The sequence below is a fragment of the Hylobates moloch genome, unplaced genomic scaffold (genome assembly GCF_009828535.3).
Source record: "Hylobates moloch isolate HMO894 unplaced genomic scaffold, HMol_V3 SCAFFOLD_2, whole genome shotgun sequence".
Taxonomy (NCBI): domain Eukaryota; kingdom Metazoa; phylum Chordata; class Mammalia; order Primates; family Hylobatidae; genus Hylobates; species Hylobates moloch.
The window spans coordinates 57,098,841-57,122,373 of NW_026652277.1; the positions used below are offsets into that span (position 1 = coordinate 57,098,841).

The 23,533-nt window shown below is 42.1% G+C and overlaps 2 protein-coding genes across 7 annotated transcripts in view; one reads left to right on the top strand and one right to left on the bottom strand.

The window, feature by feature from the left end:
- CDKL2 (cyclin dependent kinase like 2) overlaps window positions 1-6,630 on the top strand; it is an 87,321-nt gene extending 80,691 nt beyond the window's left edge. The window contains exon 14 of the mRNA XM_058433838.1: window positions 6,562-6,630. The gene's annotated coding sequence lies outside the window, so the exon portion shown is untranslated. The remainder of the gene's footprint in view (window positions 1-6,561) is intronic.
- Window positions 6,631-6,688: 58 nt separating this feature from the next.
- THAP6 (THAP domain containing 6) overlaps window positions 6,689-23,533 on the bottom strand; it is a 28,856-nt gene continuing 12,011 nt past the window's right edge. For 5 of the 6 annotated variants that reach the window (XM_058433878.1, XM_058433885.1, XM_032150054.2 and 2 more), the window contains exon 5: window positions 23,149-23,491. In XM_058433878.1, coding sequence (XP_058289861.1) covers window positions 23,237-23,491 — 255 coding nt within the window. In that variant the 3' untranslated portion in view covers window positions 23,149-23,236. Of the gene's footprint in view, window positions 7,755-10,190; window positions 10,292-23,148; window positions 23,492-23,533 lie in introns of those variants that run through there. The other variant, XM_032150072.2, reaches the window with a different exon arrangement.

Sequence of the window (23,533 nt, forward strand, 5' to 3'; positions counted from 1 at the left end):
AATCAGTTAATCACGGAAAAGACCTCCACTTTAACCAGAACATTTTCCTGGGTATCATATGAAAAAAAAAAAAAAAGAGCAAACTAAACATGGTCCCTGTCTTTGAAGGACTGACAATCTAACAAGAGAGGCTGTGTAAACTGAACTTCTTAGGGGAAAGTTCCTGATGTCCTCCACCACAGGTTTGGAGCCCAGAGAAGCAGGGCCTCTGGCACCTGGGAGTGTAGCTTAGGGAGTTGAACTTTGCTGTCTCATCACTTAGCTCATTCAACAACTATTTATTGGGTGCCCACTATCCGCCAGACACTATTCTAGGGGCTTGGGATACAGGTAAAAATACCTGTTCCAGTGGAGTTAACATTCTAGTGTGGTAGAGACAGAGAATAAGCAATAAATACAACACATGAGTAAATTAGTTAATATGTTAGAATATTCCAAAATAGGTGCTATATAAAAAAAAAGATGATCAGGTTAAGGAATGTGGGGGAGTTGGAATTTTAATTAGAAGATGATATTCTGGTGGGCACCGTGGCTCATGCCTGTAGTCCCAGCACTTTGGGTGGCTGAGGTGGGCAGATCATTTGATCCCAGGAATTAGGAGTTCGAGATTGGCCTGGGCAACATGGGAAAACACTATCTTTACAGAAAATACAAAAATTATCCAGGTGTGGTGGCCCATACCTGTAGTTCTAGCTACTTGGGAGGCTGAGGTGGGAGGATCACTTGAGCCTGGGAGGTCGAGGCTGCAGTGAGCTGATTGCACCACTGCACATCAGCCTGGGTGACAGAGTGAGACCCTGTCTCAAAAAAAAAAAAAGGAAAAAAAAGGTATTCCAACAAGGACTTGAGGGAGGTGGGTAAACTATCCATGTGCATATCTGGAGGAAGAATGTATCAGGCAGAGAGTACAACCAGTGCCAAGGTTGTGAGACCGAAGTAGGCTTGGGATGTAACGCAGGACAGCAGGGAGACTGTTGTAGCTGAGGCTGAGTGAGTCAGGCGGACAGGCATAGAAGAGGTCAAAGATTAATGGGAGGGGAGATAATTATTCTGAGTGAAATGGGAGCCACTGGAGGGTTTTTCAGAGAGGTGTAACATAACCTTACATTTAAAAAGGACAACTCTGGTCACTATGTAGAGCCGGCTGGGGGCAGGACGGTCCCGCTACAGCAGACAGCTGCAGTAGTTTTGTGGGGAGATGATGTGACTCAGATTGGGATGGTAGTGGTGGCGGTGTGAGAAATGGGGAAATTCAGGGCATATTTTGAAGGTAGAATTGACAGGATTTCCTGATGAACTGGAAGAGGGTGTGAGAGACACCGGGGAGTCACAGATAATACCATGGCTTTTGGTCTGAGCATTTGACCGCTGGTTAGGTGTGTTCAGATGATGAGATTATGGTTGAATTAAAAAAAAAGTTATTATTTATTTATTTTTTTGAGACAGAGTTTTCCTCTGTCACCCAGGCTGGAGTGCAGTGGCATGATCTGGGCTCGCAGCAACCTCCGCCTCCTGGGTTCAAGCGATTCTCATGCCTCAGCCTCCCGAGTAGCTGGGATTAAAGACACGCGCCACCACACCTGGCTAACTTTTTTTTTTTTGCATTTTTAGTAGATACAGGGTTTCACCATGTTTTCAAACTGCTGACCTCAGGTGATCCACCTGCCTCAGTCTCCCAAAGTGTTGGGATTACAGGTGTGAGCCACTGTGCCCGGCCCTATTTTTTTTTAATAAATAAAAAATTGGGAGAATAAAAATGTCTTGTTTTGGAAGACACCTAGATACTTTAGTGAGTAAATACTAAGAAATTTTACAAGTTATTGAAAGAGTGTGTGGAGGGCGGCTGGGCACAGTGGTTCACGCCTGTGATCCCTGCACTTTGGGAGGCCCAGGAGTTTGAGACCAGCTTGAGTCACATGGCGAAACCCCGTCTCTTAAAAAAAAAAAATAAAAATTAGCCAGGTGTGGTGGCGCTTGTAGTCTCAGCTACTTGGGAGGCTGAGGTGGGAGGATCGCTTGAGCCTGTGGAGGTCGAGGCTACAGTGAGCCATGATCGTGCCACCACACTCCAGCCTGGGTGACAGAGACCCTGTCTCAAAAAAAAAAAAAAAAAAAAAAAAAAGCGTGTGTAGAAGGATGGATAAGGGGCGAGCACTGTGGAATGTCAACAGTGGGGAAGTGAGATTTCCACATCTGGGCATGAAGGCCTGGTTGGCAGTGTGCCAGGAGACTTGTGTCCAGAGCAGCTTTGTTGGGGGAGAAAGGACGAGGTGAGCAGATGAGCCGGTGGGTAAGGCACAGTTTCTGTTGACCCACACGGGCCCTGCATTCTCTGGCTTGCCTTATTTTACCACCCGTGACCTCCTATATAGCAGGCCCTTGAATAACGAGGTTTTGTTATAAAGTTGATGAGGGAGAAAAAAAGTTGATTTCTGGCTCGGGCCGCTGTGTGTGTGGAATCTGAGTGTTCCCCCCAGGTCTGCATGGGTCTTCTCTGGGTGCTCTGGCTTCCTCCCACTTTCCACAGATGTGCAGGTTAGGTGAACTGGCATGTCCACATGGTCCCAGTGTGAGTGAGTCTCGCTGTGTAAAGGAGTGTGCCCTGTAATGGGATGGTGTCTGGCCAGGGCTGGTTCCCACCTTGAACCCTGAGCTGTCAGGACAGGCTGCGGCCACCCGTAATCCTGAACTGGAATCATTGGGTGAATAAATAATTTACTTGTTTTTATTAATCTTTCTTAAGTGTATGTAGAGCTCACATTTATTTCAATGTTTAATATTAGAAGTGTTTTGGCTCTGAGGTTTACTACTTTATGTAGTAAGGTTTGGTAGTATTTTTATGACCAGAAATATGCGGTAGAATCTTAACTCCTGTTTCTATCCATTAGCTTATGGTAAAATTGGTTTCCTTATAGCTATTTCGTTTAAAGTCGCAGTTTCCAAGAAACTGCTATCAACGCTTTTAGTGAGAACTTAGACTGAAATTGTGTTTCGTGTATGCCCTCCCCTTCTGGACATTTGGACCCTTGATGACAAGAACAGTCTTTTAATTTTTTTTCAAATTTATTTTAAATTGTGATAAAATACACGTAAAATAAAATTGACCATTTTAACCACTTTTAAGTGTACAGAAGAACCAAGTCTTGATTAGTTTTAGCCCCAGGGCTTGGCACAGTGACACTCAGCAAATAGTTGTGAAAGGCATGGAGGAGGAGGGAAGGGAGAAGGGTCTGCGCCTGTACCTGCATGTTCACGTACCTGGTTGTCCAGCAAGTCTGCATCAGGGAAGGACTTGGGGGCAGGAGGTGGCTTCACTCAGGGGTCTTTAGCTCTCTGTTGTGCCCTGCTTTCTGGATTCGGGCTCAGGGCAATCTCATCTCTTCTTTTTTCTCCTGCTCACACCCTGCAATGATTAATTTGATGTGCCAACTTGGCTGGGCTTTAGTACCCAGATAGTTGGTCAAACATTATTCTGGATGTTTCTGGGAGGGTGTTTTGGGATGATGTTTATATTGAAATCAGTGGGCTTTGAGTAAACAGATGGCCCTCTGTAATGTGGGTGGGCCTCATCTGATCAAATGAAGGCCAGAATGGAATAAAAGACTGAGCTTCCCTGAGTAAGAGGGAGCTGTGCGGCAGATAGCTTTTTGACTGGAACTGCGGTGTAGGCTCTTCTCTGAGTCTTCAGCCTGCCTGGCCTACCGTGCAGATTTTGGACTTGCCAGCCTCCATAACTGCATGAGGCACTTCCTTAAACTAAACCTCTCCTCTCCATATACTCATCCTATTGGTTCTGTTTCTCTAGGGAATCCTAACACATGCCCATATTCTTTCTCTGTCATTTAAATGTGTTGCTTGACAGGTTTAGTGAATAAATACATAGGAAAAGATTTGAGAAATCAATTGCTTCTAAATAAAGAGCCTGGGTGTTTATGGACAATGAAGGGGCATGGCCAGCGCTCCTTGACTGGAGATGTGTGGGAGGACTAAGAATTTCAGGCTGCTGTGCGAGCACTGAACTGCCTCTAACACAGACACTTCAGAAAGGTGCTGGTGAAGAGAGCAACCCCTCTGTCTCAGGATGGAATGTCCTTCACCCAGAGGCTGAACATCGGGATTTTGGGGAGAATCTCCTAGTGACTTCCCTGCTTTAGTCCCCCTCTTCTCAGTCTCTCCCTCTTTCCTGGTGGTTTGAACATGTGTTTGGAATTTCAGGGAGCTCAAACTGAAGACACTGGGTTTGGATACAATGAAAATGGTTTTTGCTAAGTAATTTGTTTCAGATGCTTAAATTAAGACAATGGCAACCATCCTTCTGTATTAAGTGAGATGGAAGCTAGCAGCCTGAGAAGGAAAAAAACCCTAAAGATGAAACCTCTTAGGCCGGCAATGTCAGAAAGACTAGGCTGTTCTAACTGTCCACATGCAGCTCTAGGGTGGGCCCGCAGAGCTGCCTCTCACACCCTCAAGGGCCCACTGGAGGTCACCTGCTTCTTTTATCGTTCAAGTTCCGCTCAGAGAAAGGCCCTGTCCTGCTGCTGGGCCTCGAGGAAGCCAAGGTGAGCTGCTGGTAAGTCCAATTAGGCTAGTCTCCCCTCTGTGGTCACAACTGCGGACGCTGGCTCGGAGAGGCATTCTTCTCACAGGGCCACGGTGAGTAATCCAGGGAAGCTGCTATTTGGGCTGCCTCAGCCAGGATTATGTGTGTCAGGGAGGATGGGGAGTGGTGGGCACCCCTGAGTCAGGTTGAGGGAGGTCTAGGGCTCCTCAGGGTTCTCTGTCAGAAGCACTATAAAGGGACAGGTGCTCTTTTGGGGGATCTAAAGATTCTGCGGTTGGCACTGACTTGAAGGTGGCCTGGATGACTTCCTGCAAGGCTTGCTTGGGCATCTTCTGCTGAGATTTCTCCTAAAAGGGGGTTCAGGCACCTTAACCACACCTCCAGTTCCTTCAGTTTGCAGAGCAGGAGCCTGAGGCCTGCAGAAGTTTCCTAACCTCATCCCAGTGATTTAGCAACAGAATGGCAGTAACATCCCGGTGAGGGGGAGAGTAATGCCCACATCAACGAGAGTCTGCATTCATCGATGGTTTGAAACAGAGTATTAAACCAGTGGGGTAAATCCATGCTCTGCTCTCTGCCCTGCCATTGTTTAGCTGCGAGACCTTGGACCAGTCAGCTTCCCTGCCTCTCAATTTCCTCACCTATGTTATCATTTACTATATTCTAAGCATCACTGTTCTAAGAATTGGACATACATTAAGTCATTTAATTCTTAAAACAACCCAGTGAGGTAGTTATTATTGTCATCCCCATTTTAGAGATGGGAAAACTGAGGCACAGAGAGGTTGTCCTGTGGCTAAGAAGTGGCAGAGCCATGCTATGAACCCAGGCAATTTGGCTCCAGAATTCTTGATTTTAATTTCTATAGTAGGTGTGCTCTTGAGACTCTGGCTGTCGTCCTACTGCAGTGAGAGCTCTGTGGTAGTATCCTTAAAATTCACCCAGGTTCTGTAGGGCAAAACACTTGGTTAACTTTTTTTCAAGGTAAAATAAATAATGGAGTGGGAACCTACAGATTAAAAGAGACTTCAGAGACATATCAACCCATTACAATGTTTGGAGGGAGATTATTGTTAAATGTTTTTAGGTGAAACAGTGATATATACCTTTGTCTAAAAAAAAACAGAGTCCTAGGCCAGATGTGGTGGTGGTGACTCACACCTGTAATCCTAGCACTTTGGGAGGCCAAGGTTGGGGGGTATCACTTGAAGCCAGGAGTTTGAGACCAGCCTGGCCAACATGGTGAAACCCCGTCTCTACCAAAAAATACAAAAATTAGCTGGGCATGGTGGTGCAGTCCTGTAGTCCCAGCTGATCAGGAGGCTGAAGCATGAGAATCACTTGAACTTGGGAGGCGGAGGTTGTAGTGAGCCGAGATTGTGCCGCTGCACTCCAGCCTGGGTGACGGAGTGATGAGCCGAGATTGCGCCATGGCACTCCAGCTTGGGTGATGGAGTGAGACTCTGTCTTTAAAAAAACAAACAAAAATGAAAAAATAAAGTCCTTATCTTTTAGAGATATATGCTGAAATAGCTACAGATTATATGTTGCTTGGGATGTGCTTCAAAATAATCAGAGGAGGGGAGGGAGTGAGGGTATGGATAAAACAAGACTGTCCATGTTTAATAACTGTTGAAGCTGGGTGATGGATGCATTAGAATATATTATACTCTCTACTTTTGTTTGGAACTTTCCATTATAAAAAGTGTTTAAAAAATCACCCTATATAAATGTTTGGTTTATTCTCTCTGAGAAATGTCAAAAGCACATGGACCTACCTCATGGCTAGTGGGAAGAGCAGTAGTCCACAGGGAGGGAGTGGATGGGACACTGCTAAGAAGAGTCAGCTTCCAAGAATGTAATTTATTGGGGGTGACCCATAGTACCTATATTGTCTATCATGGCCATAACAAGGATAGAATACTTCTATGCTGTTCCCCTTGTTCTGGTAAACAAATGTACACGAAGCGATTTACTAACAAAAAATCTTCACTCTGCAGCTATGCTCCACCACTACAGAGCCAGCCTACTCTCTTCTCTCTGCTCCACTGCCATTATTTTGGCTTGCCCAGCCCAGTACCTAGCCATATGAATGACTGGAAAGGAGGCACACATTTTGTCTTTGGACTTGAAGTTGTGAGGAACATACCTACATGAAGGGAGAGGCTGCTTGATGAAGCAGAGTTGAGAGACTCCAGATTCTGAAAACATCATTTGAACTCCTAGATCCAGCTGTACCTGAAGCCATACACAGTATGCCACAAGTGGTTTGCTAAAACTGGTTCTGAAATATTACTAATATACTATAGTAGCAAATCACATAGAGAATGAAAATTCTTAAGCCTAGTATTAAAATGGAGAAAGAAGCGCTATTAATTTTTTATGCTCTTGTATTTGATTATAGACTAGAGATGTAGACATAGAATAAAAAATTGTGTCAGTTCCAGTGGTTGAGTAAAGCATTAGCAGAGATCAGGACCAATCTTTTATCATTCCATGCATTCTTTCTGAGAGCTGAGAGAAACCAGGTGCCTAGACAGACTCCTGTGCTGGTGAAACCTGTGGATCTTTGAATGTTTTGTCTGTGTATGTGGTAAGGTGACTTCATCCTGAGTGTGCATCTGCCCTGTTTATGCTTGGCAGTAGCGTCAGACAGATCCAGATTGTGGTAATGAGTAACTATGGGCTTTCCTCAGCTTCAGACACAAGATGAGTTCACATTTTATCCTTCAGCCTCTAAATGCCCCAACTGGAGCTTCCAAATGGAGTGACTGAAGTCTGGCTTTTAAGACATTGTGAATGTTCAGCAACAATTCAACAATGAGTGAATCAAAGTCTCTGGGTCTCCAGAACAAATAAAAAAAGACAAAATAAAACAAAACAAAAGTCTCTGGCTCTTGCATTGTAGATCAGAACCAACAACAATGTGACTTCATATAATGATATGAAGACATCGTTATACCAGCTGTGAAACCTTGGGCAAATTACCTAGCTTTTCTCTGTTTAATTTCCTCTTCTGTAAAATGAGAATAATAATAATAGCACCTACCTTATAGGGTTGTTGTGAAGTTAAATGAGTTAATAAAGTTTAAGTGCTCTGAATAAAGATTGGCACCTTATAAATGTTAGCTATGATGATTACTGAGAAATAATTTTTTGCCTTGAACAAACATTTCCTCTTGAACATGGATATCTGAAACAAAACACAGGCAGAAATATGAGGATTTACGAAAATCGTGATCAGCTCTATTACAGCATGCAATACTTCTCAGATATCAGTACTTTGAAGTCACGTTCTTTAGTTTTCTGAGGTATTGGGTCAGTTGGAAAGCTGTATTGTTGAGAACAACAAGGGATGGAGGCAGTCATTTGTAGGGTTCTGCTGGTGACCAGTCACAGGCAAGCTAATTAAAATCTTTAAAACACACCTACCCTGACAGCGGTTTCTTTAAATCTCAAATCGCTGGGCTGGCAGGGGTTTGGGAGATTTCTTTGAAACATGTAGGTGTCACGGGAAATACTAGTAATTCAAGACTTAGATCCAACTTTAGCCAATGTCCCAGGGGGATGATGAAGGTAATGATAACAAGTAATGCCTCATTTTTCAGAGATGAAATGGTTTTGATTTTTTTTTTTTTTGTAGACAGAGTCTTGCTCTGTTGCCCAGGCTGGAGTGCAGTGGTGCAATCTTGGCTCACTGAAACCTCCGCCCCTCTGGGCTCAAGCAATTCTCCTGCCTCAGCCTCCTGAGTAGCTGGGATTACAGGTGCCTGCTACCATGCCCAGCTAATGTTTGTATTTTTAGTAGAGATGAGGTCTTGCCATGTTGGCCAGGCTGGTCTTGAACTCCTGACCTCAAGTGGTCCACCTGCCTCAGCCTCCCAAAGTGCTGGGATTACAGGCATGAGCCACTGTGCCCGGCTGGTTTTGATTTAAATTTGTAGAATGCTGTTATTATAATTTTCTTTTCCTCCCTTCTTTCCTTTTTTTGTTCTCCTTTGCTCCCTCCCTTCATCTCTCTTTCTTTCATGTGCACTCTCTCTCTCTGTTCCCAGGAAGTATATAACCCCCTCTCTAGAAGTAACCACTTTAATAGTTTGCATATATCTTTTCTTTCTTTTTCTATATACTTATACACACACACACACACACACACACGTACACACTTATAAATTGTTTTGTAGGTGGGTTTCAAAACATTTTATATAAGTGAGATACTATTTTGAGTTGTGCTTTATATTGTTTTTATCCACGTTAAGGTCTTGTCTTCCCATGGCGATAATATGGATTGATGTCTTTTTGAATTGGTGCCTATTGTTTCATTCCATGGGCACGCCACGGTTTTATTTATCCATTTACTGCTTGATGGATATTTGGGTTGCCTTCTACTTTATGCTGTCATGAACAGTCCTCACGTAGCCCTCACGTGGCACATACAGAGTCCCTTTGCTATCAGGTACATTTAAAAATAACTTACTAAAATGGTTTTTAGTTTTAATATATAGAATACATTTGCATTTCATCCTAAAATTTACCAGTCTTTATGGTGTCCTGGTGAGTTTGATCCTTTGGATAGCCAGGTCTTGTTTCTCGTTACACCCTTTTCCTATGTGATTTTCAACAAAATATGTCCAGATGATGGTGATGGCCATAGAAACTTGAACTGTACATCTCAATAATCAAGACATTCTCTACTCTTAAGACCCATCGACAAGTGTTATAATAAGAATGACAATCCAAAATTTTTTTACCTCCTCAGGATTTCAAAGGTAGTTTCTTTCAGCTGTGTAGCCTGGCAACATTTTATACCGTTATAAAATCTACCTGTTTAATAAGCACCAGTATCCTTCATTTTTATTGAAATTTTATGTTGAGTACATTTTACTGGCAAGTCTGTAGCTGAATGCTTGTCTCCATAAGGTACTAATCACTAGTATCTGTGGTTAGCATCCTGCATAGCACATACACTTCACTCTTTATTTAATAAAATTCTTCTGTTTAAAAAGCACAAGGCCCAAATCTGCAAATTCGGATGTGATATTACTTTTCAACTGCACAAGCTGTACCACAAGGATTTGCGAAGTTTATTATTGGACACAAATCTGTCAGGAACTCCTCTGCTGTTAACTGACGACAAACCATGGAGCTCAGGTGAGTTCAAGGATTATCCGTTTAGTAAGTGACTTGATACTCTGAGACACTGCTACACAAAGTAGCTAGCCTATGAACTCTTTCTGACTGGTTCAGAATGAGAAAAAGCTCTTGTTCCAGAATGTAAATCAACATATGATTTCATTTACTAAGGAAGTCTTGCTCAGAAAAAAAATTGACTGAGCTAAATGGTGTGCTTTGTGATGTAGTTGATCTACATTCTGCTCCAAGTGCCTTGATTTGTGTACACTGGTCTGGGAACATTCTAAGTAACACTGTCAAGATGTTTTATAAAGTTGAATGAATGGGTGAATGAACGAAACATATCTAAGATAGATTAAATGGCTTGTCAGTATTGGAGTGAGAGGATGAAGAGGAGGATGGTGATTAAAATTTTCCCTTTCAGTGATACAATGTTCCTTGCCTGCTTCTGAGCTGCCACAGAGAGGGAAGATTACTTAAGGCACAAATAGCCTACCTGACCACTGTTGCCTGTCCACTTGCCATTCCCAATGAAATGCATTTCTCTCCTCTTGGTTTTTGTTCTTCTTCCTGTTCTTGTTTCCTTTTCCTGTGTTTCTGGGATGGGATGGAATTTAAAGAAGAAAGAAAAACAGTATGTGGATGGCTCATTTGATGGTCTATGTTTTATACACAATTAAATAAAATTCTCACCACCAATCGGTAAGATGCTATTGTCTACTTTGTAAGTGCTCAGAGAAGTTCAGCAAGTTGACCCACTTCCCGTATATAATGAAGTGGGAGGCTGGGGACTTGAACCTAAGTCTGTTTGGTTCTCCCCAGCTGGTTTGGTCTCCTACTCTCACATCCCAGGAAGGTGCTTGCAGAATCCAGGTTCTGGGACAGCACTTTCAAAGTGTCCACACTGACAAATTTATGTTCTATTTTGTAATTTTGAAGCTCCATTAATTTCATAGTTTCAGTACCTTTAATTGCCACAGACCCTGCTATATTGCCCACTTATCTGTATTTGTGTTATATACTTGTATGTCCCTGTAGGTTGTGAATGTCTTCACCTTATTCCTGTTGTTCCCTCACACTAGTGTATGGGGCTTTGAAAGCAGTATATGTGACGGGTTATTACACTAAACATGTTAGTCTGTAAACTTCTTTATGTACCTGAGAAGATAGATATAAAATGATAGACCCAAACACTTAAACTGTAAGATGCTGTGGTATAAATCTATTGAGCCATGTGTGTTGTCCAATAAAGTAGTGCACAATGAGGAGAAAGGCATTAGGCTGAATTCAAGAACCCATTGTCTTGAGATACATGGCTGCGCTCCCTGGTATCCTTGGATTGTGGCTTTTGGAACTTCATACTAGCATGTAATCTCCTTGAAGACAGGAAGTGAATCTATGTTGTTTCTCCAATGCCTAGCATATTCCCTGGCATACAGTTCCTGGCTCCTGAAAAATATGTGTGGAAATGTTGAATGTGCTAGGTTCTCAGCATTTCTTCCTCAACAGCTGTGACTAGTGCTCATCATGGACCCTCATGTGGTTCTTAGATTACAAATTGTAGGTCTTCTGCTCTTGGGTTTCCTGGTCCTAATCTAACATTTTCTTCTTTCGTTTCAATCTCTGTCAGCTCCTGCTCTGCATCAGGCACAATTCTATGATCAGAAGCATAGCTAACTGGAAGGTGAGGGATGTGGCAGCAGGGGGACAGTTGTTTATTCTGAGCGTGTTCTCCAAAGGGAGCTGTGACAGTTGTTAAAATATTAAATGAAGTTTCAGGCAGCAATGTGAAAGTAAAATAATGAGATCTATGAAGAGGGTAGTCAACAAGAGGCATCAATGGCTCAGGCCCTACCCAGGCTTGCCTTTAGGTTTTAGAAACCTGGCTTCCCTCTTCCCATTAGTCCAGTGGAACAGCCAATTATACCTCTCATCTTCCTAGGGATGGAATATTTTTTCTTTTGGCCAGAGAATCAGGCCCTCTACAAGTAGAATTTATCTTCTCAGGCACAGGCCAGGCTTCCCTGGCCCACTCCAATGACATTCTTATGTTCTTGTTTTTTTTTTTTTTTTTTCCACAATACTGAGGCTGTGAAACACAGGGCTTCCTAGTTCAGCTCACCTTTTTCTGTTTTTGAGAATCTCAAATCCTACAATCTGGGTCATGTATGTAATTTCCTGTTTTGGGGCACTGTATGTGCATGTCCAGAGTCCCTTGCTAGAGGAATATGAAACTTTTTTGAGTGTTTCAGGATATTTTTTAATGCTATCTCCCAAACTGGGGCTGTCTACTCATGTGCCATGCCCTACCTGGCTCATCATAACAAGCTAGAACCAATCTTTCCTTTAGATTCTGTCTTTGCCGCTTGTTACATTTGACTAACTTTGCAGTTGCCCCCACTTCTTGGGATATAACTTCTCTGATATTGTCTTAGCCTAGTATTAGCTTCCTATTGCCATTGTAACAAATTACCACAAACTTAGTGGAGTAAAACACAACACAAATTATCTTACAGTTGTTCTGGAGGTCCAAAATCTAAAATGGGACAGCAGGGCTGCATTCCCTCTGGATGCTCTCTGGGAGAATTCATTTCCTTCCCTTTTCCAGCTTCTAGAGGCTGTCCACATTCCTTAGCTCATGGCTATTAATTATCACAACCTTTGCTTCCATAGTCACATCTCCTTGGACTCTGATTCTCCTGCCTGTCTCTTGTAAGGACTCAGGTGGAGAATCCAGGATAATCTTTCCATATTTTAGATCCTTAATTTAATCAAATCTGCAAGCTCTCTTTGACCATGTAAGAAATGTGATTGTATTAGTCCATTTTCACACTGCTGATAAAGACATACCTGAGACTGGGCAATTTACCAAAGAAAGTAGTTTAATTGGACTCACAGTTCCACGTGGTGGGGGAGGCCTCATAATCATGGCAGAATGCAAGGAGAAGAAAGTCACATCTTAAGAGGATGGTGGCAGGCAAAGAGAGAGAATGAGTCAACCAAAATGGGTTCCCTCTTATCAAACCATCAGATCTTTTGAGACTTATTCATTACCATGAGAACAGTATGGGGGAAACTGCTCCCATGATTCAATTATCTCCCACCAAGTCCCTCCCACAACACATGGGAATTATGGGAGCACAATTCAAGATGAGATTTGGGTGGGGACACTGAGCCAAACCATATTAGTGATATTCACATGTTCTAGGGATTAGGACCTGGACATCTTTGCAGGGGGCATTATTCTTTCACAGTCCTCGTTAGTTTTGGTGCCCCCCTAGACTTCTGAGACCACGTCTTTTCCCTCCAGGACTGTTTTCAGCTCTGCCCATACTCATATTTTTTTTTGACAACTCTTGTATTTACCTATTTCTTCTTGCAGTTCTGCAAGTTTTTGCATATGAATTTTAAGCTTTCTAATTAGGTGCATAAATATTAGGACTGTATATCCTCTTAATAGACCCTTTCATCATTATGAAACAACCCTCATTTTCCCTGTTTATATACTTTGCTTTGAAATCGATTTTGTCTATTATTACCCCAACTTTCTTTTGATTAGTGTTATCACAGGGATATCTTTTTCTATCCTTTAACCTACTGGATTCTTTGTATTTAAACTAGCTGTGGCCAGGTGCAGTGGCTCACACCTGTAATCCCAGCACTTTGGGAGGCCGAGGTGGGCAGATTGCGTGAGCCCAGGAGTTCAAGATCAGCCTGGGCAACATGGTGAAACCTTGTCTCTACAAAAAATACAACAATTAGCTAGGCACGGTGGTGCACACCTGTAGTCCCAGATACTTGGCAGGCTGAGGTGGGAGGATCGCTTGAGCCCAGGAGGTGGAGGTTGCAGTGAGACGTGATCACGCCACTGCACCAGTCTGGGAGACAGAGTGAGACCCTGTTTCAATAACTAAATAACTAACTAACTAAATAAATAAAATAAATTAAAAAATAAAGTAACTGTCTGATCCAGCATATGATTGGGCTTCTCTCTTATTTTTTTTTTTTTAGATAGAGTTTTGCTCTTGTTGCCCAGGCTGGAGTGCAATGGCGTGATCTCGGCTCACCGCAACCTCTGCCTCCCAGGTTCAAGCAATTTTCCTGCCTCAGCCTCCTAAGTAGCTGGGATTACAGGCATGCACCACCACACCTGGCTAATTTTGTATTTTTAGTAGAGATGGGGTTTCTCCATGTTGGTCAGGCTGGTCTTGAATTCCCGACCTTAGGTGATCTGCCTGCCTCGGCCTCCCAAAGTGCTGGGATTACAAGCGTGAACCACTGTGCCCAGCCTGGGCTTTGCTTTTTAATCCAGTCTCACAATCCCTGCCTTTTAATTGGGATTTTTAGATCACTTGTGTTTAATATAATTATTGATATATGCATTTTAGAAAAACCCCTCTGGAGACAGACTGGAAACAGGGAGACCAAAGACTTTCTTGCAGCAGTGAAGTTAACAAATAACAGCTTAAACCAAGGAAATGGTCCTAGAGATTGAGTGGGAAAGGGGCTGTATCTGAGAGATGTTAAGGGTATACAATCAATAGAAGTGGAGCTAGGACAGAGAAATTTGTCAGTTATGATGTAGGTACCCAGATAGATTGCAATATACAGAAAGGTATTGTTTTAGATGTCTGGATAGTTTTGCAGACTGCCTGGTATTATACCAGCTCATGTCTGATTTTCCATCTTTACCCAGTTTATGTTGAATCTAATGCAAAAAGTACAAAAGTACCTTAGTACTTAGTACTAAGTAAGCACCATAGTAAGTTAACATATTATATTATTATATTAACTATGGTTAATACCATAGTAAGTCTCCAACATACAACAGATCTTTGGGAAATGCATCTGTTCATAACTAGAGGGACCTGCTAGAGCAGTTTTACTCTGAAGTTGGTTGACATATCACTAATTCTTCATTACTGAGAGCATTAGATTACAGAGTAACTCTGGGTTAGAGCAGAATAGAGAGAAGTGAGTGCTAGGGAGTTCAAATAGATAATGAACTCTGAGGTACAGAACTCCCTTCAGGAACAAAGGACTTATTCCTCCAGCTGCTGGGAGTGCTCCTGGAAGACAGACCTCAGCCTTCTTCAGAAATTGCTCCAGTTGAACTGCCTTGCTGGATGGCATGCCCTCTTCATGGGGCAGCCCTCATCAAATAACTGGTGATACAAGTGTATAAAGGCATAGCTTCTGATATGGTTTGGCTCTGTGTCCCCACCCGAATTTCATCTTGTAGTTCCCCATGTGTTGTGGGAGGGACCCAGTTGGAGATGAATGAACCATGGGGCATGTCTTTCCTGTGCTGTTCTCATGATAGTGAATGGGTCTCATGAGATCTGATAGTTTCTTAAAAAACAGGAGTTTCTCATACATGTGCAAGTGTCTTTATAGCAGCCTGATTTATAATCCTTTGGGTATATACCCAGTAAAGGGATGGCTGGGTCAAACGGTATTTCTAGTTCTAGATCCCTGAGGAATCGCCACACTGTCTTCCACAATGGTTGAACTAGTTTACAGTCCTACCAACAGTGTAAAAGTGTTGCTATGTCTCCACATCCTCTCCAGCACCTGTTGTTTCCTGACTTTTAAATGACTGCCATTCTAACTGGTGTGAGATGGTATCTCATTGTGGTTTTTTTTTTTTGAGACAGAGTCTCACTCTGTCGCCCAGGCTGGAGTGCAGTGGTGCAATCTCGGCTCACTGCAAGCTCCACCTCCTGGGTTCACGCCATTCTCCCGCCTCAGCCTCTCCGAGTAGCTGGGACTACAGGCGCCTGCCACCATGCCCGGTTAATTTTTTGTATTTTTAGTAGAGACGGGGTTTCACCGTGGTCTCGATCTCCTGACCTCGTGATCCGCCCGCCTCGGCCTCCCAAAGTGCTGGGATTACAAGCCTGAGCCACCGCGTCTGGCCCTCATTGTGGTTTTGATTTGCATTTCTCTGATGGCCAGTGATGATGAGCATCTTTTTCATGTGTCTGTTGGCTGCATAAATGTCTTCTTTCGAGAAGTGTCTGTTCATATCCTTTGCCCACTTGTTGACGGGGTTGTTTTTTTCTTGTAAATTTGTTTGAGTTCTTTATAGATTCTGGATATTAGCCATCTGTCAGATGAGTAGATTGCAAAAATTTTCTCCCATTCTGTAGGTTGCCTGTTCACTCTGATGGTAGTTTCTTTTGCTGTGCAGAAGCTCTTTAGTTTCATTAGATCCCATTTGTCAATTTTGGCTTTTGTTGCCATTGCTTTTGGTGATTTAGACATGAAGTCCTTGTCCATGCCTATGTCCTGAATGGTATTGCCTAGGTTTCCTTCTAGGGTTTTTATGGTTTTAGGTCTAATATTTAAGTCTTTAATCCATCTTGAATTAATTTTTGTATAAGGTGTAAGGAAGGGATCCAGTTTCAGCTTTCTACACATGACTAGCCAGTTTTCCCAGCACCATTTGTTAAACAGGGAATCTTTTCCCCATTTCTTGTTTCTGTCAGGTTTGTCAAAGATCAGATGGTTGTAGATGTGTGGTATTATTTCTGAGGGCTCTGTTCTGTTCCATTGTATGTTTATTGCAGCACTATTCACAAGAGCAAAGACTTGGAACCAACCCAAATGTCCAACGATAGACTGGATTAAGAAAATGTGGCACATATACACCATGGAATACTATGCAGCCACAAAAAATGATGAGTTCATGTCCTTTGTAGGGACATGGATGAAGCTGGAAACCATCATTCTCAGCAAACTATTGCAAGGACAAAAAACCAAACACTGCATGTTCTCACTCATAGGTGGGAACTGAACAATGAGAACACTTGGACACAGGAAGGGGAACATCACACACCGGGGCCTGTTGTGGGGTGGGGGGAGGGGGAGGGATAGCATTAGGAGATATACCTAATGTAAATGATGAGTTAATGGGTGCAGCACACCAACATGGCACATGTATACATATGTAAGGAACCTGCATGCTGTGCACATGTACCCTAGAACTTAAAATATAATTAAAAAAAATTAAAAAAAAGGAAAAAAAACAGGAGTTTCTCTGCACAAGCTCTTTTTGCCTGCTACCATCCATGTAAGATGTGACTTGCTCCTCCTTGCCTTCCACCATGATTGTGAGGCCTCTCCAGCCATGTGGAACTGTAAATCCATTTAACTTTTTTCTTTCGTAAATTGCCCAGTCTTGGGTATGTCTTTATCAGCACTGTGAAAATGGACTAATACAGCAAATTGGTACCGAGACTGGGGTGCTGATGAAAAGATACCTGAAAATGTGGAAGCAACTTTGGAACTGGGTAACAGGCAGACGTTGGAACAGTTTAGAGGGCTCAGAAGAAGATAGGAAAATGTGGGAAAGTTTGGAACTTCCTAGAGACTTGTTGAATGGCTTTGACCAAAATGCTGGTAACAATATGGACAATGAAATCCAGGCTGAGGTGGTCTCAGATGGAGATGAGCAACTTGTTGGGAACTGGAGCAAAGGTGACTCTTGTTATGTTTTAGTAAGGAAACTGGCAGCATTTTGCCCTGCCCTAGAGATCTGTGGAACTTTGAACTTGAGAGAGATGATTTAGGGTATCCGGTGGAAGCAATTTCTAAGCAGCAAAGCATTCAAGAGGTGACTTGGGTACTGTTAAAGGCATTCAGTTTTATAAGGAAAAGAGAGCATAAAAGTTCAGAAAATTTGCAGCCCAACTTGCAATAAAAAGAAAATCCCATTTTCTGAAGAGAAATTCAAGCCGGCTGCAGAAACTTGCATAAGTAATGAGGAGCTGAATGTTAATCCCCAAGACAATGGGGAAAATGTCTCCAGGGCATGTCAGCGATCTTCAAGGCAGCCCCTTCCATCACAGATCTGGAGGCCTAGGAGGAAAGTATGGTTTTGTGGGCCAGGCCCAGGGTCCCCGTGTTGTGTGCAGCCCAGGGACTTGGTGCCCTGTGTCCCAGCCACTCCAGCCATGGCTGAAAGGGGCCAACATAGACCTTGGGCCATGGCTTCAGAGGGTGCAAGTCTTCAGCCTTGGCAGCTTCCATATGGTGTTGAGCCTTTGAGTGCACAGAAGTCAAGAACTGAGGTTTGGGCACCTCTGCCTAGATTTCAGATGTATGGAAACGCCTGGATGCCCAGGCAGAAGTTTGTTGTAGGGCCAGGGTCCTCATGGAGAACCTCTGCTAGGGCAGTGCAGAAGGGAAATGTGGGGTTGGAACCCCCACACAGAGTCCCTACTGGGGCACTGCCTAGTGGAGCTGTGAGAAGAGGACTACCGTCCTCCAGACCCTAGAATGGTAGATCCACCAACAGCTTACACTGTGAGCCTGGAAAAGTCACAGACATTCAATGCCAGCCCATAAAGGCAGCCAGGAGGGAGGCTGAACCAGGCCTGCAAAGCCACAGGGATGGAGCTGCCCAAGACTATAGAAACCTATGCCTTGCATTAGCATGACCTGAATGTGAGACATGGAGTCAAAGGAGATAATTTTGAAGCTTAAGATTTGACTGCCCTGCTGGACTTTGGACTTGCATGGGGCCTGCAGCCTCTTTGTTTTGGCCAATTTCTCCCATTTGAATGGCTGTATTTACCTAATGCTTGTACCTCATTGTATCTAGGAAGTAACTAACTTGCTTTTGATTTTACAGGCTCATAGGTGGAAGGGAATTGCCCTGTCTCAGATCAGACTTTGGGCTGTGGACTTTTGAGTTAATGATGAAATGCATTGAGACTTTGGGGGACTGTTGGAAAGGCATGATTGGTTTTGAAATGTGAAGATATGAGATTTGGGAGGGGCTGGGGCGGAATGACACGGTTTGGCTCTGTGTCCCCACCCAAATCTCATCTTGTAGCTCCCATAATTCCCATGTGTTGTGGGAGGGACCTAGTGGGAGATGACTGAATCATGGGGGCGGGTCTTTCCCATGCCATTCTGGTGATAGTGAATGGGTCTCCTGAGATCTGATGATTTGAAAAAAAAAAAAAGGGAGTTTCTCTGCAGACGTTCTTTTTGCCTGTCGCCATCCACGTAAGATGTGACTTGCTCCTCCTCACCTTCTGTCATGATTGTGAGGCCTCCCCAGCCATGTGGAACTATAAGTCCATTAAACTTCTTTTGTAAATTGCCCAGTCTTGGGGATGTCTTTATCAGCAGTGTGAAAACGGACTAATATAGCTTCTTTGCCGTAACGCAGGACAAGTTTGGAAGGTCATCTGTGTTGAGGTCCCCAAGAGCACACACAAGTTTCATGATTCACTAGAAGGACTCACAGAATTTGGCATATAGTTGTACTCAAGGCTATGACTATAGCAAAAGGATACAAAGAAGAAGCACAATCAGCTAAGGGAAAAGGCACATGGCACAAAGTCTAGAGGAAACCAGGTGTAGCTTCTGAGTCCTTCCTCAGTGTAATCACACAGGACACATTTAAGTCTTATAGCACTGAACTGTGACAATACACGTTGTCTACCAGGGAAGCTCATTAAAGATTCAATGTTCAAAGTTCCATTTGGGGCTGGTCATACAGCCCCCCTTTACCTAACAAACAGATTCTCAAATCCAGACTCCCAGAAGGAAACTGGGTGTTCTGCATAAACCACATTGTCTGTACAAACAGTCTGGCTGGCACAGTGAGCTACTCTTATCAGTTAGGGAATGGTGGAAGCCCTCCCCAAATACAAATTTCCAGATGCCACTCAAGAACCAACCTTGCAACCTTGCAACCTTGCAGGCCTTTCCAAGGATAGCAGTCTCATGCCTATGTTAACTCATTTTTGTGTACGACCCCAGTTTCAGAGTTTTCTGTGGGGCTCACTAAGGTGCTACCTTTACAGACATACAAGATAGACATGAATGGTGGCCTCCACTATTTCTTCTTCATTTAATTAACCATTCTGTCCCCTGCAAAATTTAGACAGATCCTGCAAGATGACAGTTGGACTAAGGACAATTCAACCAACTAGTAGCCCTGATTACAGCTGTGCCAGATGTGGCATCTTTGTTAGAGCAGATTAACATGTCTGTGGGTAGATGCCACATAACCATTGGGTGCATGGTTTTCCATCCCTATTAAAGGATCAGAAACGGCTGACATTCACATGGAAAAAACGACAGTATACATATATGGTCTTGTCCCCAAGGCTATGTTAATGATCTTGCTTCTGTTATAATTGAAAGAAGTCTAGACCACACATTCTATGGAAAATCACTTAGTTCACTCTACTAATGGATTATGTTAATTCAATGGGAGGACTAGTTAATTGGAGGCCTTGATAAAGCACATGTGCTCCAGAGGGTGAGATAAAACTTATGAAATTCAGGGGCCTATAACATCAGTAAAATTTTGGGGGAGAAGTATCCAGTGATCTGGGGCATGCTAAGACATCTCCTCTAAAGTAAGAGACAAGTTATTTACAACTTGTATGTTCCACTATGAAGAAGAAAGCACAATGCCTGACAGGCCTCTTTGGGTTCTAAAGGCAGCATATTTCACATCTAGGAAGGCTGCTCTCCTTTATATACTGGGTGACATCAAATCTGACAGTTTTGAGTGAGGGCCAAAGCAGAAAAGGGCACTATGGTAGGTCCATATTGTGCTGACAGCTGGCCTGCTACGTGGGTCATCTAATCTTGCAGACCCTGTATTAGAGTTATTGGTGGAGGAGAAATTAGAGCAAAACCTCTACATATGTACTCTTCATTTTTCTCTGCCCATTTTATTGAATAACTCAATGTATAAAACCACATAACACATTACTGGATAAAATGTTTTATTTTTCAAATAAATAATAGATTTTCTCTCTCTCGATTATTTCTGTAATAATTTTATCTTTTTATTAAAACTAAATATATATTTAATACATTTCACCTTTTCTCAAATTACAGACTATGGTATAATTGTAATTGTCATTAGCAACCAAAGTCTATTTCCAGAAATTTAAACTTGATATAAATTCCACATATCAAGTGCTTCGTACCTGACTTGGTGCTGAGGTTGAACTGTTGTATTAATGTGTTCCTGGCTCTAGAGGCCATTCCTAGCTTTTAAAGCAAAGTGAAACCCTCAGGGTCAGGCTTGGCTGCCAGAGAAACTTCTGGAGGGGGATGACTTGGGTTTTGCTTTATACAGGACAGTTCTTTCCTGGGGTAGGCTGGAATCTCCGGGAACAGAGGACTGAGATACGTACTGTGTTTAGGTATTTGTTTGGAGCAACAGGGAGGACCCTATTTTTAATCTCAGATTTCTATCAGTAATTGTTTTCCTATTAGAATAAAGAGAAAATGGGCAGCTCTGGGTCCTTAATGATACCAATATTTTGCACACAGTTATTTATTTCTCAGTTATACTAGGTCCAGTGAAAAAGAAGTGCTGAGTCTACTATGAACACAAGTAGTAAAAGTGACTGTGGCAATTTTGATAGTGGCAGACTGGGATTTTACTCTTGGAAAGGTCTTCCAGGTTTGGTGTATTCTAAGCAGCCAGTAGAGTGCTAGAATTTAGACATACTGTGTTTGGATCTACCCTCTTACTTACTCCATTGTCTTACTTTAATTTATATATTCACAAATAGGGTGAGGGAAAAATAATCTCTATTGAAAACATCTCCATAAAACCTAAGATCATACCCAAACTTTCCATTAGGGTGTCCATTTATGAACTCAAAATTAAGTAACTAAAATAAATAATGGGTAATTAATGAAAGTGGTTTTGTTTTTGAGATGGAGTCTTGCTCTGTTGCTCAGGCTGGAGTGCAATGGCGTGATCTTGGCTCACTGCAATCTCTGCCTCCCGGGTTCAAGCAATTCTCCTGCCTCAGTCTCCCAAGTAGCTGGCATTGCAGGCATGCGCCACCATGCCCAGCTAATTTTTTTTGTATTTTTAGCAGAGATGGGGTTTCACCATCTTGGCCAGGCTGGTTTTGAACTCCTGAACTCAAGTGATCTGCCTGCCTTGGCCTCCCAAAGTGCTAGGATTACAGTTATGAGCCACCACCCGGCCTTTTTTTTTTTTTTTTTTTTTTTACTACTTTTTTCAGGTTGTAAAAAGATATGGCCTCAGTGATTTCCTCTTAGCATAACGCTGATCTCGCAGATGTGGGTTAAATCCCATTTAGAGGTAAGGTTTGGAATCCTACATAAAAGTGTAACATGCATTAAAACAGAAAATTCTTAAATACAAAAAATTCAAGTGACCATTATCTTAACTAACATTAATGTAACAAAAATAAAATTACAATAAACAACTGAGCACAAAATGCAATTCAATTTTTGTTACTACAATGAAATGGCTGATACTTAAATTCTAACTGCTACAGCTTGGACTTCTGAATGAGGTCCGTGTATGTACATGTGCTTCTAAGTAGAGTGTTGCTTTGGCAAATGGTTTTTATTCTAACCCACAGTATTTATGACTCTTAATTTCAGTTGTTTTCAGTAAGGAATTATGACAAAAGCTAAATTTATGAGACTTGGATCAATTAGGAAATAACAAGGAATTATTCTTTTGCATATTCAGTAAGAAGCTATTCTAAAGCTGCTGTCTTAATTACCCATTTCTCTAAATAAAAGCCCTTGGACAATAATCTACTCCCCTAATTAAAATATTCTAATCCTTTCTCTCCAATTCCTATTTCAACTGGAAGAGCCACAGTTATTAATTTCTAATGGTTTCTTTTGTATTTTGTATTTTTTTAAAATGTCAGCAATATTACTTTATATATAAAATACAAGGCAGTATTTAAAGTATAGAGCTAGTACTGGCATTCAGAGTTTGAACATGTATCTTTATAATGAAATAGTCATGAAGCAAAGTATTCAGACCTGTCAGTGCAAATAACCATTTAAAAATCAAATCTATGATCCCTTTTGTCTTTTAAAGCTATTCTGGTTTACATCAAAGTGCTCCTAGTGAGGAGGAATGATGTACTGTACTGAAAACTGAGACTTCATGAGGGGTCTTCTTAAATTGGCTCTGAACAATTTTAAAAGCCCACAGATCTTCACTATGAGTTATTCTCAGAGTCGATACCACAGGAAGCCTTGTAAAAAGATCCTTTGGTACTACTGACAGCTAAAGCACCTTGGATTGAATCCAAGATGGATATGTATTACAAATGAATTGTGCTTTGTAGTAAAATGCATTTAAAGTAAAATTCAATGTACTTACCATAAAGCACATGTAAGTAAAGGTACTCCTTTGAAGACAAAAATCTGGAGACGTGGCCAATTCCTTCTACTACAGCTTAATGTGACTAATTTGACATCATTTCTTTAGCTCTGTGAAATTTTCTTGAGATTTTAACATCTTACAATAGTGACCTGGCACTAGTGTAGGTCTATAAAACCTAATTGTCACAAGTCACACAAATACATAATTACCACAAATTTCTGCATATTTTTAAGAAAGTCTTTGGATAACAACTATAATGCATAATGCTCCAGAGAATCCAAAGCAGCACTTTAAATGATGGATATTATTTAGTGATGGTAAATGAGATTTTATAAAAATTTGTACCAATGACAATTTTAGGTAGAACGTAACATGAAATTATTTCATGAAATATAGTCCTGTTCTATGCTCTCCTGACAACACTCCCAACAGAAAGCGTCCAGTCTATTTGCTGTTTCTTGGCTGATCAGACATTCATCCTTTAATTCCCTGATTGTCTTCCTCAATGATTTCTGAAAACGTTTTTCTCGGTCTAAAACATTCCGTAGACTTTCCTTCGTATCCTCTAGCTCGCCGATCACATGATCTAATTTATGCTTAAGTTTCTTTGGACTGTCCATTACACTGTAGCTATGTTCCTAAAAACATAAACACCAAGTTATTAAATCAGACAGATATGT